The following is a 16,170-nucleotide window of genomic DNA, read 5'->3' as shown; positions in this document are numbered from 1 at the left end:
GTTTTCAGGATTTCCCCAATGAATACGCATGAGATCTATTAGTATACAATGCAAGCAGTGCATGCAAATAGATCTCATGCATATTCATTGGGGAAATCCTGAAAACCCAACTGGATTGTGGCCCTCGAGGAGGGACTTTGACATTCCTGTACTAGGGTATATACCAGGGGTGGGCAACTCCGGTCCTCGAGGGCCGGAATCCAGTTGGGTTTTCAGGATTTTCCCAATGAATATGCATTGAAAGCAGTGCATGCAAATAGATCTCATGCATATTCAGTATATACGGTATTGATGCCTCATTTTTTTTTTCTCTTTTTCTGTAATGTGGTCTGGAGAGGAAATATTGTGTATTAGATGAGAGCTTCCTTGGACAGGGATTTATGGTTTGTTTGTTTTTTGATAATATTGGTTTTTGCATTGTTATTTATGCTTATGTGCTTTCAGATAACAAAAAAAAAAATTTATTGAGAAAAAAAGACTTTATGGGATTCACTCCCTATAGAGCAGTGGTCTCAAACACGTGGCCCGGGGGCCACTCGCGGCCCGCCAGGTACAATTTTGAGGCCCTTGGCATTTTTATCATAATCACAAAAGTAAAACAAAATAGTTTCTTGATCACATGTCTCTTTAGCTATAAATGACAATATTATTATTAAGACTTAGCCAAAAGGAAAGTTTTATAAACTATAAAGAGTTTTACCTCATGCAAAATTGTCATTTCTTTAATAAGCAAAAAACAAAAGGAATTGACCCCAAAATATCCACAAAGAAGAAAATCCAGAGAAAACCAAAAAAAACTGTGGAATGACGATGTTCCCAAATGGACTTTATTTGAAAGTATCAAAGTTCCAAAGATACACTAAAATCATCCACATAAAATAATTCCATCCACATAAAAGTAAATCATCCACTTAAGAGCCTTAAAGGACCTAGTCCGCTAAGGATACAGGACCCAACACGGTCTGCGTTTCGACAAAAAGTCTTCTTCAGGGGTCACTGGGGGTCCTATAAAGGTGAGTACGTGGGAAACAATTGTGTGGTGAGACGGAAGTGAGACACTGCTTGTGTTTGCAACATTCTAGAGCTCAGATAGTGATGTCATAATGCCTCATTCCACCAATGCCTAAGCTCTGTCCTCATATGCACAAGCCTCAAACACTTTAAAATCATAAGTAGCAAAAACAAAAGGAATTGACCCCAAAATACCCACAAAGAAGAAAATCCAGAGAATACCAAAAAACTCTGTGGAGTGACGATGTTCCTAAATGGACTTTATTTGAAAGTGTCAAAGGTTCCAAAGGTACACTGAAATCATCCACATAAAATAATTCCATCCACATAAAAGTAAATCGTCCACATAAGAGCCTTAAAGGACTTAGTCCGCTAGGGATACAGGACCCAACATGGTCCGCGTTTCAACAAAAATGGAAAGCTTTCCATTGCAAATGCAAGCAGTGTCTCACTTCCGGCTCACCACACAATTGTTTCCCACGTACTCACCTTTATAGGACCCCCAGGGACCCCTGAAGAAGACTTTTTGTCGAAACGCGGACTATGTTGGGTCCTGTATCCCTAGGGAACTAGGTCCTTCTTTAAGGCTCCACAGAGTTTTTTTGCATTTCTTTAATAAGACATTAACTACTCTTTCTGAGGCCCTCCAAGTGCCTACAAATCCAAAATGTGGCCCTGCAAAGGGTTTGAGTTGAGACCACCGATGTAGAGAGCGATTTGAATTCTGCCAGTGTGGAGAAACGCTCAGGAACTGACTAACTGAATTCCAAAATGAAGACTTCTCATGGACTTCTGTGTGTTGTAACCTCCGAGAACCTGTTCCATCATCTCTGGCCAAATCTGAGTTTGATCACCATGGTAAAGGTAAAGGGGATGAGACTTGATTTACCGCTTTTCTACCTGGGGCAATGAAGTGTTAAGCAACTTGCCCAGAGTCACAAGGAGCTGCCGTGGGAATCGAACTCACAACCTCAGGGGGCGGAGGCAACTGCTCTAACTATTTGGCCACGCCTCCACTCTCAGTGATCTATGTTGCTAACTCCCCCCCCCTCCTTAGTGTGAAGAGTTTCAGTCTCTGGTAACCAGAGCTGAGATTGTGATGTCATAATGCACCATTCCATCAATAAGAGCCAACCTCATCAGTGATGTCACAAAGGCTTGATTGTAAAGGAAGGGGTGGAGGCAGCTGCTCTAATCACTAGGCCACTCCTCTACTCCTAGATATATCTGCACTTTGTGACTCCACTAATAAATGAAAAACTCATAAGAATAAGTCACTGGTTTAAAAAAAAAAAAAATTACTAGTAATAACCGACCACAGCTGAAGGAACAGAGTCAGGAAGTTAATTCTGTAATTCTACCCCACAGAATGACAAAGGACGAAGAAAGTCTTACCCTGGTGGAATGGTTGCCCTGGTGCTCAAGACGGCCGTCCGCTGTGTTCCTGGCCGGTTCAGATTATTTTGCCCTGGAAGCTGAGTGCCAGCGGGGGCACTCTGACTCCGGGAGAAAGTTGAATGCTGTGCGCCATTCAGGGGGCGCAGCTGCTCCATTTTGGTCGGCCCCCCCGCCGGCGCCGTGCTCGTGGACCACAGCGCGCTGCCATTAAAAGTGTTGCTCTGCCTCACGGCCAGCGTCCCGTTGCTGGTGCTGGAGTACACCTTCCTCCGCTGGGATGCCAGGATGGCGTTTGAGGCGGCCCTGGTGCTGTTAACAAGCAGGCACTGCTGGCACGAACAGGGCTGCCCCGAATTGGTGCCCACCGGCCAGGACTGGGACTTGGGAATGGAGCCCATGGTGAGCGGGTACGCGAGGTCCATGCGTCGGCGGAGGCGCCGCTTCCGCTGAGTTTGACGGTTCATCTGAGACATACTGTTGAAATAGATCAGATAGCAGAAGCCGAGGGTGGTCAAGTCCAGCCACGGGTGTTGCTTCTCGTAAGCATTTTGGATGGTGATGCAGATGTCCATGTCATAGGGAGTCCAAGAGCCGTTATCGTTCTCCCATTCCCACACAATCCCCTTCCCGGGGGCTGACGACGGGTCGTAGAAATTTCTCCTCACTGGGCGCATTGTTCCTGAGGAAAGAAGAAGAAATATTGTGAGTTGGTTTTGCTCTTTGTCTGCCAAACTTATGCCTCATTAATCTACTCTAACGCGTGTCGGGATGGAAGTGCAGAAGAAGTTTAGGGGGGTGGGGGTTGGACTTCCTTGATAAAGATAGAAAAACACAGGAGAGTCAAATCCACAAGCGGTGGGACTTCCTTGATAAAGATAGAAAAACACAGGAGAGTCAAATCCACAAGCGGTGGGACTTCCTTGATAAAGATAGAAAAACACAGGAGAGTCAAATCCACAAGCGGTGGGACTTCCTTGATAAAGATAGAAAAACACAGGAGAGTCAAATCCACAAGCGGTGGGACTTCCTTGATAAAGATAGAAAAACACAGGAGAGTCAAATCCACAAGCGGTGGGACTTCCTTGATAAAGATAGAAAAACACAGGAGAGTCAAATCCACAAGCGGTGGGACTTCCTTGATAAAGATAGAAAAAACACAGGAGAGTCAAATCCACAAGCGGTGGGACTTCCTTGATAAAGATAGAAAAACACAGGAGAGTCAAATCCACAAGCGGTGGGACTTCCTTGATAAAGATAGAAAAAACACAGGAGAGTCAAATCCACAAGCGGTGGGACTTCCTTGATAAAGATAGAAAAACACAGGAGAGTCAAATCCACAAGCGGTGGGACTTCCTTGATAAAGATAGAAAAAACACAGGAGAGTCAAATCCACAAGCGGTGGGACTTCCTTGATAAAGATAGAAAAACACAGGAGAGTCAAATCCACAAGCGGTGGGACTTCCTTGATAAAGATAGAAAAAACACAGGAGAGTCAAATCCACAAGCGGTGGGACTTCCTTGATAAAGATAGAAAAACACAGGAGAGTCAAATCCACAAGCGGTGGGACTTCCTTGATAAAGATAGAAAAACACAGGAGAGTCAAATCCACAAGCGGTGGGACTTCCTTGATAAAGATAGAAAAACACAGGAGAGTCAAATCCACAAGCGGTGGGACTTCCTTGATAAAGATAGAAAAAACACAGGAGAGTCAAATCCACAAGCGGTGGGACTTCCTTGATAAAGATAGAAAAACACAGGAGAGTCAAATCCACAAGCGGTGGGACTTCCTTGATAAAGATAGAAAAAACACAGGAGAGTCAAATCCACAAGCGGTGGGACTTCCTTGATAAAGATAGAAAAACACAGGAGAGTCAAATCCACAAGCGCAACACTCAGACTCAAAGTGGTGGAAAGGTCCAGAAAAAGACTGGTGAACTCAAAATTTCACACTCAATTCTTTATTTCTTTAATACACCATAGCTTGACTCGACATGCGCATGTTTCGGCCAAAGAGGCCTGCATCAGGAGTCTCGTAAATCGGTATAAAATACAAAAGACCACATCCAATGTTCATTACACAGTAACGTATATTGTGCTGTAAAATAACGCTGCCATCAGCCAGGTACATACGCCGTGGGCTCTCGGATTTTATACCGATTTACGAGACTCCTGAGGCAGGTCTCTTTGGCCGAAACGTGCGCATGTCGAGTCAACCTATGGTGCATTAAAGAAATAAAGAATTGAGTGTGAAATTTTGAGTTCACCAGTCTTTTTCCGGACCTTTCCACCACTTTGAGTCTGAGGCTTCCTTGATAAAGCCACGAAGGCGAAACATGTTGGAGCAACATGTCCCTGGACCGACAGCGTTTTCAACACTACCGAAACCTAATTGTGATTTTTTTTTTTTTAACCCATTTTGGATTTTTCCATGTCACTGAATGGGCTAGAAATTAAAGTAAAAACCCAAAATAACTGAAATTGCAGCGCAAAAATTTTACAAGGCACAGAACATAGGTCATGGAAGCACATCTGAAGATCTTACAAATATCATATTGAATATTTATTAGGCACATCAGTTTACTTTCCCCATTTTTTACTAAACCGCAATAGCAGTTATTAGCGCAAGGAGCCGCGCTGCTCCCGACGCTCATAGAGCTCTTTGAGTTGTCGGGAGCAGCGCAGAGCATTCAGAGCAGCTTCCTGCGCTAATAACCGCTATCGTGGTTTAGTAAAAGAGGGGGGAGGGTGCATTTCTGAATTATCTGAGTTTGGCAATATCATGAGCGATAGATGATAATATTGCGTTTCATTAATCTACAAAACACATAGCGTTAGATTCCATGTTTTCAGGCCATATATCTGAAGTCTATGCTAGCTTATCATGTAGCTCTGTGTCCACTTTCAGATGCATCTGAACTAGAGAATGACAAGAGGACAAATTTGTCCCCGTCCCCACAGGAACTCAATTTCTCCGTCCCTGCCACATTCCTGTAAGCTCTGCCTTAACTGTACAAGCCTCGAACACTTAGGATTTTAAAGTGTTTGAGGCTTGTGCAGATGAGGACGGAGCTTAGGCATTGGTGGAATGAGGCATTCTGACATCACAATCTGAGCTCTAGAATGTTGCTGCTTAGGATTTTAAAGGGTTTGAGGCTTGTGCGGATGAGGACGGAGCTGAGGCATTGGTGGAATGAGGCATTATGACATCACAATCTGAGCTCTAGAATGTTGCTGCTTAGGATTTTAAAGGGTTTGAGGCTTGTGCAGATGAGGACAGAGCTGAGGCATTGGTGGAATGAGGCATTATGACATCACAATCTGAGCTCTAGAATGTTGCTGCTTAGGATTTTAAAGGGTTTGAGGCTTGTGCAGATGAGGACGGAGCTGAGGCATTGGTGGAATGAGGCATTATGACATCACAATCTGAGCTCTAGAATGTTGCTGCTTAGGATTTTAAAGGGTTTGAGGCTTGTGCAGATGAGGACGGAGCTGAGGCATTGGTGGAATGAGGCATTATGACATCACAATCTGAGCTCTAGAATGTTGCTGCTTAGGATTTTAAAGGGTTTGAGGCTTGTGTATTTGAGGATGGAGCTTGCAGGAATGGGGCAGAAACAGGAAAAGAACTCGCCAGGACTGGACAGGAAAATGAGCTCCTGCAGGGATGGGGAAAAATTTATCCCCGTGTCATTCTCTAATCTGAACGGAGAAACATCTTCCCCATCAGGAACATAAAAGGGCTGTGCAGATAATTTGTAGAGCAGGTAGAATAGGTTTGTCCAACCTATGTCCCTGCTCCGGGGCCAGAACCCGGCCTTCAGATTCACAGGAGCCAACGTTTGAAAACGATTGGGGGTGCTGAACTCAAGACTCACAACAAATTTCCCCTCACCCAGTAGTGCAGGGCTGCCCAAGTCCGGTCCTCGAGATCTACTGGCAGGCCAGCTTTTCTGGATATCCGCAATGAAAATGCATGAGAGAGATTTGCATACCAAGAAGTTAGTGAAGGAAAATCTCTCTCATGCATATTCATTGCAGATATCCAGAAAACCTGGCCTGCCAGTAGATCTCGAGGACCGGACTTGGGCAGCCCTGCGGTAGTGAATGGCCAGCTTGTGGTCTAAAATGTCAAGTGCAGGGTAGGCAATGTGGATAAATCAAAAGTTAGGGTTCTGCCACTCTCTCCTCCCCCTGCAAATTGTCAGTGTCATACCCTCTCTCTCTTCCCCCTCCATTCTGGTCATCTACAGCACTTTTCTCCAACCAGCCCCTAATCCCATCACCCTACTATTTTCCTTCCATTTTTTTTCACTTTCACCTTATTCCTTTTTTTTTTTTTTTTTTTGCTCCTTATCCTCTTTCCCTCCCTATGCACTTTTTCATTTTTTTTTTCTTTTTTGCACAGGCATAATTTGGGAATAGGGCGTTTAATAACTCTCTTCCTGCTCCAGTCCCTAAATTTTTGTTAGCCTTTTCTGTTATTGAGAAAGACATGGGAGAAGCCACTGCTTGCCCTGGATCGGCTATTGTTTGGAGTTCTAGAATCTTGTTGCTCTTTGGGGTTCTGGAATTTTGCTATTCTTTGGGATTCTGTATGGAATGTTGCTACTCCTTGGGTTTTGGCCAGATACTGGGACCTGGATTTGCCACTGTGGGATTGGGCTACTGAGCTTGATGGACCATTGGTCTGACCCAGGGGTGTCAAAGTCCCTCCTCGAGGGCCGCAATCCAGTCGGGTTTTCAGGATTTCCCCAATGAATAGGCATTGAGAGCAGTGCATGCACATAGATCTCATGCATATTCATTGGGGAAATCCTGAAAACCCGACTGGATTCCGGCCCTCGAGGACCGACTTTGACACCTGTGACCAGTAAGGCTGTTCTTATGCTTCTCATTACCCCTTGACCCAGACTTCTATTTCCCTACACTCTCCAGTGAACTCCAATGTAGAGAATGACACGGTGAAAAAATTGGTCCCCGTCACCGCCCCGTCCCCGTCTCACCATCCTCTGCACCGCCCCGTCACCGTCATTCCCTTCACCGCCCCGTCACCGCCACTGCCACCCCATTCACCGCCCCGTCACCGCCACTGCAACCCCATTCACCGCCCCGTCACCGTCACCGCTGCATACATAAAAGCCTCAAACGGGTACGATTTTATATACTTTTCTAATATCTCCCCTATGTATCTGCCATTGCCCCCCCCTGTGTCCATATACCATCCCCATGGCATGTCCCCTTTTTGTCTCTGTCCCTATGCCCCATGCACATAATTTCCCCTCTTTCTGTTACCTTCCTGTGTCCAGATTTCCCCTATCTTCCTCTTCCATACCAGTGTGTCTCTTCTTTTCAACCCCATCTAGCTTTTTTCCCTCTTTCTTCCCCCCCCCCCCTGCTTCTAGCATCTGGCTCACCTGCCTGTCCTTCCCTTTCTTTCCTGCTGTGGGTTTTTCTTTCCGTTTTCATCACCTTGGCCCAGAATCCTTTTCCCTTTCACTCCCTCCTTACAGTCTGAGCCGGGAACACTAGCGATCGCACGGTCCTCGCAGCCCCCACCCGCCTGCCCAATCGATCCTAGTGTTTAGCCAGCTCTCAACCTTCTCCTCACCTTAATTTGCAGGCTTTCTTTTTCAGCGACCTGCACGCTTTCCCAAAGAGCCGCACACGCGCGGCTGCTCAGTGTTCAATCTTCTGCTCTGCTGCAACTTCCTGTTTCCGGTTGCGTCAGAGCAGAAGATCGAAACTGAGCAGCAGCGGGTGCGCGGCTCTCTGATAGCGTGCGGGTCGCCGAAAAAGAAAATCTACAAACTAAGGTGAGGAGAAGGGAGAGAGCTGGCTAAACACTAGAATCGATTGGGCAGGCGGGTGTGAGCTGCGGGGACCGCGCGATCCTTCATGCCTCACTGCGGGGACAAGACCCATTCACCGCCCCGCGGGCGGTGAATGGCCTTGTCCCCGTCGCCGCAGCGACTACTAGTTTTCTTCCCCGTTTTCGGCGGTGACCCGCGGCTAAAATGCGGTGGCCGCGGGTAAACCGCCACCGTGTCATTCTCTACTCCAATGCACTTTTGTCTAACCAGCTACTGTTCGATGAAGGTTTAGCTCATGAGATTCTCTGTCACATGTCCACCTTGAGCTCTGCAAGCCCAGCAAGGATCACAATTTCAAACCTCAGAGATTATGTGTCCAGTGGAAAAACATATTTCATGAGCTCAGATCATAGAAATTCACTCATACTCAGCGAATATGTTTGGGCTGCCTTAGGGTTAACAGACGTCCAGATTTCCCCGGATGGCTTTTCAAAACCTGGCACTGAGTCTCTGGTTGCACTTCCTTCTGACTGTGCATCCAATTTCTTTCTTTCTTTCTGCCTCCTGCATGCTTCTAGACCTCATTCCATTCCCCATCCAACATTTCTCTCTGTCCCTCCATGAGTCCAACTTTTTCTTCCTCTCTCCCTGCCTATCCTACCCACTGAAACCACAGCCGTGTCCAATTTCTCCCCGCCTCCCCTCCCCACCCCCGAAGTCAACCCTGCCACCCAACACACTCTCCCCACTGCTCCCCACCATGGACGCCAACACTGACACAGCAAAAGTGGTGGGCTAGGCGAGTGCAGCGACTGCACAAGCGGCTGGCCCACAAGCCTTTCCCCCCGACGTTAATTCTGACGTCGGAGAGGAAGTTCTGGGCCAGCCCTCCAACTACTACCATGCCCGGCGCACGTGCATGTCCCTTGGCTCAGCCTGATCCAGAATGGATTCTAAGTCTAACGAAGCAAAAAGGAAGGAAGCTTAGCAAGCAAGCAAGAGTTTTAAGAAGTGGTACTGCAAGTCTGCATCAGGAGGCGGGGCTAGAAGTCACGCTTGCCAAATGCCAGCGATCACATGCACGTGCATGACGATTGGCGCATGCCATCCTGCCCCCTGATCAGTGAGATGGGCAGCTGAGCAGCACAGGCACAAGGAAGAAAATTCAGCTAGGACTCTGGTGCACCGAGAAGGTAGGCCGGAATTACCACAGCAACCGGAGAGAAACAAATCGGAGTGGAATACCAGGCCTCCCTGAACTCTCCAGGCCCGAGACACATGCAAAGGCTAGAGGAATGGTCTAATATCTGGCAACTAAAATTCAATGCAAAGAAATGCGCATTTGGGGATTAATAATCGGAAGGAACCGTATGTGCTGGGAGGGGAGAGGCTGATACGCACGGACGAGGAGAGGGACCTTGGGGCAATAGTGTCCGAAGAACTAAAGGCGAAAAAAAACAGTGCGACAAGGCGGTGGCTGCTGCCAGAAGGATGCTGGGCTGTATAAAGAGAGGCGTGGTCAGTAGAAGAAAGAAGGTGTTGATGCCCCTGTACAGGTCATTGGTGAGGCCCCACTTGGAGTATTGTGTTCAATTTTGGAGACCGTATCTGGCGAAGGACATAAGAAGACTTGAAGGCGACGAAAAGTAGGAGGTTTGTGCCAGAAGATGTATGAGGAGAGACTGGAAGCCCTGAATATGTATACCCTAGAGCAGGGGTGTCCAACCTGCGGCCCCGTGAATTATTTTGTGCAGCCCTGGACAAGGGCGATGCAGTGTTTTCCTCTGCTGCCCCCGGGTGTTTACCGTCTTGCCGGCTCCCTCCTCTGTCTTGCTGTAGCGTTTGCGCAGCCCCAGAAAATTTTTTTCAGCCAATGCAGCCCAGGGAAGCCAAAAGGTTGGACACCCTTGCCCTAGAGGAAAGGAGGGACAGGGAGATATGATTCAGATGATCAAATACTTGAAAGCTAATAACGTAGAACAAAATCTTTTCCAGAGAAAGGAAAATGGTAAAACCAGAGGACATAATTTGAGGTTCAGGGGTGGGAGACTCAAGAGCACTGTAAGGAAATTCTACTTTACGGAGAGGGTGGTGGATGCCTGGAATATGCTCCCGAGAGAGGTGGTGGAGAGGAAAACAGTGACAGAGTTCATAAAAGCGTGGGATGAACACAGAGGATCTAGAATCAGAAAAGAATAGTAAATATTGAAGAACTAAGGCCAGTACTCGGCAGACTTGCACGGTCTATGTCTGTATATGACCGTTTGGTGGAGGATGGGCTGGGGAGAGCTTCAATAGCTGGGAGGGTGTAGACGGGCTGGAGTGAGTTGCGACGTAGATTTCGGTAGTTGGAACCTAAGAACAGTATCGGGCAGAGCTTTGGATGCTTGCCCAGAAATAGCTAAGAAGAAAAAATATTTTAAATTTAATCAGGTTGGGCAGACATAAGGAAGTTCTTCTTCACCCAGAGAGTGGTAGAAAACTGGAACAATCTTCCGGAGTCTTGTCGTAGGGGGAAACACCCTCCAGGGATTCAAGACAAAGTTAGACAAGTTCCTGATGAACAAGGACATACGCGGATAGGACTATTCTCGGCTATGGCACTGGTCTTAGACCAGAGGGCCGCTGTGTGAGTGGACTGCTGGACATGATGGCCCACTGGTCTGATCCAGCAGCAGCAATTCTTATGTTCTTATCTGCCATCATCTACTATTTTATTGTGTTACCATTTAAAGCTGCCCTGGCAACCCCATTACTTTGTCCAACTGGAGGAGAAGAAGAGAAACAGGTAGAGCAGGAGATTCAGGGAAAACTGGAATTACAGAGACTGAACAACTACCGGCAAATAGATGCACTGATTGTCTCGGCTTGACTATTCTCCAGAGACTGTGCAGCTGGTGAGCCGAAATCGAAAGCTTTCCCTTGTAGATAAGTGCAGCCGTTAGGGAACTGAACGCATGAGAGTACAGAAAACTCCCTGGGAAATCACGAGCACCGGGGTCAAGTGGAAGAGAGGAAACCCAGCTCGATAAAGCTGACACGGCAGAGTCTGGCTAAGCAGGAACATAGATTCACCTCCCTCTCCCAACAGCTAAAACGAAACGTCGTCATTATTTATCTATAGAATTTTACAGATCACCTTTCCCATACCCAGACATCCTACACAGGACTCATTCAGAGAGGACAAAGAGAACACACAGAGAGACAATCATGGAAACCCCTCAGGAGATGAGATGTTTCAAAAGCCTAGAAGAGCTTCAGTTTTCTCTTGTATAGAGTCCGAGCAGATTCATTTCTCTCCCCGATTCTTTACAACTAGAGGGAACCATCTCCTATAGTGGCGTTTTTGTATGCCTCCAATGCTCAGGTCTTTAGCCATCTGTGGGAACTTTTACTTACCCTAATTTCAATATATTGCAGGTTATGGGGCAACGGCCTACGTGAAACATCCAAACGCACGTTTAATGCAGGATATAATTGAGATTATGCTTCTTGATGTGCTGAAGGAACTTAGGGAAGTTCTGGTAACTCCGCCGACTGACCTTTTCAATGTGTCTCTAGAGTCGGGAGTGGTACCGGAGGACTGAAGGGCAGATGTGGTCCCTCTCCACAAAAAATGGAAGTAAGGAAGAAGTAGGGAATTACAGGCCGGTAAGCCTGACTTCTGTGGTAAACAAATTAATGGAAACACTTTTAAAACAGAGAACATAAGAACATAAGAAATGCCTCTGCTGGGTCAGACCCGAGGTCCATAGTGCCCAGCAGTCCGCTCACGCGGTGGCCCAACAGGTCCAGGACCTGTGCAGTAATCTTCTATCTATACCCCTCTATCCCCTTTTCCAGTAGGAATTTGTCCAATCCTTTCTTGAACCCCAGTACCGTACTCTGCTCTATTACGTCCTCTGGAAGCGCATTCCAGGTGTCCACCACACGTTGGGTAAAAAAGAACTTCCTAGTATTCGTTTTGAATCTGTCTCCTATCAACTTTTCCGAGTGCCCTCTTGTTCTTTTATTATTAGAAAGTTTGAAGAATCTTCCCCTCTTTATGCCCTTCATGGTGAAGTTTCTGGAATCCTGTGAATTACAGGACCAGAGGCAAGATGGATTCACTAGAGGTAGGTCTTCTCAGACAAATTGGATCAATTTCTTTGACTGGGTGGCCAGAGATTTGGACAGAGGATGTGCGCTAGATGTGGTGTATTTAGATTTTAACCTAGCCTTCGACAGTGTTCCACACAGATGTCTAATAAATAAACTGAGTGCACTCGGGATGGGTCCCAAAGTGACGGGCTGGGTCAGGAACTGGTTGAGTGGAAGGCGACAGAGGGTAGTGATCAATGGAGATCGCTCCGAGGAAAGGGAAGTTACCAGTGATATACCTCAAGGTTCTGTTCTTGGGCCTATTCTTTTTAACATTTTTATAAATGATATTGCTGCAGGGCTGTCGGGTAAGATTTGCCTCTTTGTGGATGATACCAAAATCTGCAACAGAGTAGACACCCAGGATGGTGTGAATAACATGAAGAAAGACCTGGCGAAGCTTGAAGAATGGTCTGAAATTTGGCAGCTAAAATTTTAATGCTAAGAAATGCAAGGTCATGCATTTGGGCTGCAAAAACCTGAGGGAACGGTACAGTTTAGGAGGTGAAGAACTTGTGTGCACGACGGAAGAGCGGGACTTGGCCAAACAGGTGGCCAAACAAGTTGAAAAGGTGACTGCAAAAACTAGAAGGATGCTAGGGTGCAGAAGGAGAGGTTTGGCCAGTAGGGAAAAGGTTGTATTGATGCCTCTGTATAAAACTCTGGTGAGACCTCATTTAGAATATTGTGTACAATTCTGGAGGCCGCACCTTCAAAAAGATATAAAAAGGATGGAGTCGGTCCAGAGCTTGTTCCAGAACTTTATTTCTGAGCTCTGGAAGTTTTATGCCCTAGCAAGGTTAAGAACATAAGAATTGCCGCTGCTGGGTCAGACTAGTGGTCCACAGTCCGCTCACGTGGCGGCCCTCTGGGATTTGTAGTTTTCCTCCCCTGCCCTTTCTTAAAGGGCAATAACCAATTTTCCCATGAGGGGTCTGTCACACCTTAAAAGGGAAGCAAACATTCTTTCTTTTTATAACTTTCAGCTTAACAATTAATCAGGGTCTCAACTCTTCCCTAGGGTCCCTCTGTGACAGGACAAGCCCTTACCTGTCACATAAGGTAGCTCTTTGTGACTTGATATTTTTCTGAAGCAGTGACCTCTATATTTGTCTTGGTGGGGGCGATTAGAAGCTGTTATAACGATACTGAAATCCAAGCTGAATTATATTTTGAGCATGAAACCTCTTCCTTATCCCGATTCTTTTTATAAAACAATAGAAGGTAAAACTTCTAGGTTCATGTGACACTGTAAGATGACCATGAAAGTAAAAGAGAAGGGTGAAGCCAATTTTCCAGATTTCAAACTGTACCATTATGCTTCTCTGATGGCCACTGCATGGTTTATACATAGAGCTGACAGGGTGGTTCCTAGATGGTTACAATTAGAAGAGATCCCCACTTGACCATCTCAGGAATTGATCAAATGTTTTCAGGAATCTCTAATGAAGATATCCAAAGTTTTGGGGCATGGTCTCAACTTGGTCCAGAGTTAGGGGCCACTATTTTGTATCTATGGAAGATGTCGAGTGGGGACCTTCCTTAACACAGGACCAGTTGACATGGAATTACCTCTATACTGCCCTCGGATCTTTACGAGGGCAGTTTAGAGGTGATACCACCTGTGAGCGACCCCTTAGGAGTTGTTAGGGGAGGGTTAATGGAGTGGGCAGACTTGATGGGCTATGGCCCTTTTCTGCCGTCATCTTCTATGTTTCTATGGAATTACCCAAGGGTGTTATTAGAGATCCCCACTTGACCATCTCAGAAATTGATAAAATGTTTTCAGGGACCTCCAATGAAGATATCCAAAGTTTTGGGGCATGGTCTCAACTTGGTCCAGAGTTAAGAAGCCCCTTTATTTGGGCCACTGTTTTGTGTCCATGGAAGATGTTGAGTGGGGGCCTTCCTTGACACAGGACAAGTTGACATGGAATTACCCAAGGGTGTTAGTAAGTTCTCTCTCTTTTCATAGTTTGCTTACAGCTCAGGCTCAAAGAGTGGTGTGTCACTCTCTACTGATAACTGCTACACCAAAAGTTAACATAGTACATGATGGCCGATAAAAGACCTGTATGGTCCATCTAGTCATAAGGCATGAACTTATATACATATTTGATTTGTCCTCGTATTTTCAGGACAGAGACCACAGAAGTCTGCCCATCACCAGCTTTGCTTCTCAATTACTAGCGTTGACATCTAATTACCACTAAGCTTTTTTGGTTCCATGCTTTCCATACAGGATTCCTTTTTGTTTATCCCACGCATTTTTGAATTCTGTTACCATTTTCATCTCTACCACTTCCCATGGGAAGGAATTTCAGGCGTCTCCATGAAAAAGTACTTCTTAACGTTATTCCCAAGTTGGCCTTCCTGCAATCTAAATTCACATCAATCACCTTTCTCCTCTGGAAAAGGTTTGCTCTCGTATATTAATACCTCTCAAATATTAGAATGTCGGTATCATATCAACCCTGTTTCTCCTTTCCTCCAAGGTGTACATCTACACGTCATCAAGTCTCTCCTTGTACTACAAGTTCAAAGATTTATAGTCAAATGCTGACATCTGTCAAGGCCTAGGTCCAAGATAATTTCCATTTAATTTTAAACCCTCAACTGAAGATACAAAATAAAGTACTTAGCCAGAATGAATGGCAAGATAGTGGAATTTGGTTTGTACATCAGCTCGTTCAGAGGTGGAGGAAGGGGAATGAATTTGATACATTTACCGCATCCAGTGGAGTTGACGTTTGCTCCTATTTTTCCCATGCAACCCAACTAGAGTCCATAATTTTCAAAGTTACACACTAAGCTGATAGGGGACAGAGGGGAAATGAACATCGATATATGGCATCCTCTCGTACTTCCTGTTAAGAATGCCCAAAATGTAAGTACATAAAAATAAAAGTTGAATTATAAAGAATATGCTAAATTAATGGAACCATAGAAAAACGAAGGCAAACTAAGACCATATGGCCTACCTATGGATCTGTCAAAGTAATATGTAAGCAGCCTGCTACAATTCGTTTCAGGGATCTGAAAAAGTAGTTGTCTACAAACGCAGACAAAAATCGTGCTGTTTAGGTGCACTCTCAGTCTTTGAACTGGCCAGTGCTACCAGTGTTACTGGCGCTCAGTCCCTCCACCGTGCAAAAAAAGGGCAGGGAATGAGAATTTTCCCTCTTGGCTCCCAGCCTTGTGATGTACAACGGACCTGCACCTTCTCAGTAGAAATCCCTGGATGTTTTCCCATGGTGACAAGAGGGCATTCGGAAAAGTTGATAGGAGACAGATTCAAAACAAATGCTAGGAAGTTCTTCTTTACCCAACGTGTGGTGGACACCTGGAATGCGCTTCCAGAGGACGTAATAGGGCAGAGTATGGTACTGGGGTTCAAGAAAGGATTGGACAAATTCCTACTGGAAATGGGGATAGAGGGGTATAGATAGAAGATTACTGCACAGGTCCTGGACCTGTTGGGCCACCGCGTGAGCGGACTGCTGGGCACGATGGACCTCGGGTCTGACCCAGCAGAGGCATTTCTTAGGTTCTTATGTTCTTATGTGACATTCTTGGAGGACAACAGCTCCTACTTCCTTTCCTCATCATAGAGACTGTATTCTATTGTGCAACAGGTATTTCCTTCTCTCTCTTTTTTTAACAAATCTGCCCATGCTTGTGTGAAAGTCCCCTTCTGTCCCTTATTCCTTGGTTTTCACACCTAAATCAAAACAAGAGAAGATGAACTCATACTCGCTAGACACACGGGGAAATTCTTCAGACACATGTCAAAGATGGAAAAATCAAGCA

The 16,170-nt window shown here is 45.9% G+C and overlaps 1 protein-coding gene across 1 annotated transcript in view; it reads right to left on the bottom strand.

Annotated features, from left to right (window-relative positions):
• Positions 1-16,170, bottom strand: part of DTX1 (deltex E3 ubiquitin ligase 1) — a 136,313-nt gene that overhangs the window by 64,937 nt on the left and 55,206 nt on the right. Inside the window, exon 2 of the mRNA XM_033956790.1 lies at positions 2,407-3,088. Coding sequence (XP_033812681.1) covers positions 2,407-3,088 — 682 coding nt within the window. The remainder of the gene's footprint in view (positions 1-2,406; positions 3,089-16,170) is intronic.

This window comes from Geotrypetes seraphini, chromosome 8 (genome assembly GCF_902459505.1).
Source record: "Geotrypetes seraphini chromosome 8, aGeoSer1.1, whole genome shotgun sequence".
NCBI classification, from domain to species: domain Eukaryota; kingdom Metazoa; phylum Chordata; class Amphibia; order Gymnophiona; family Dermophiidae; genus Geotrypetes; species Geotrypetes seraphini.
This window is presented reverse-complemented; position numbering and strand designations above follow the sequence as displayed.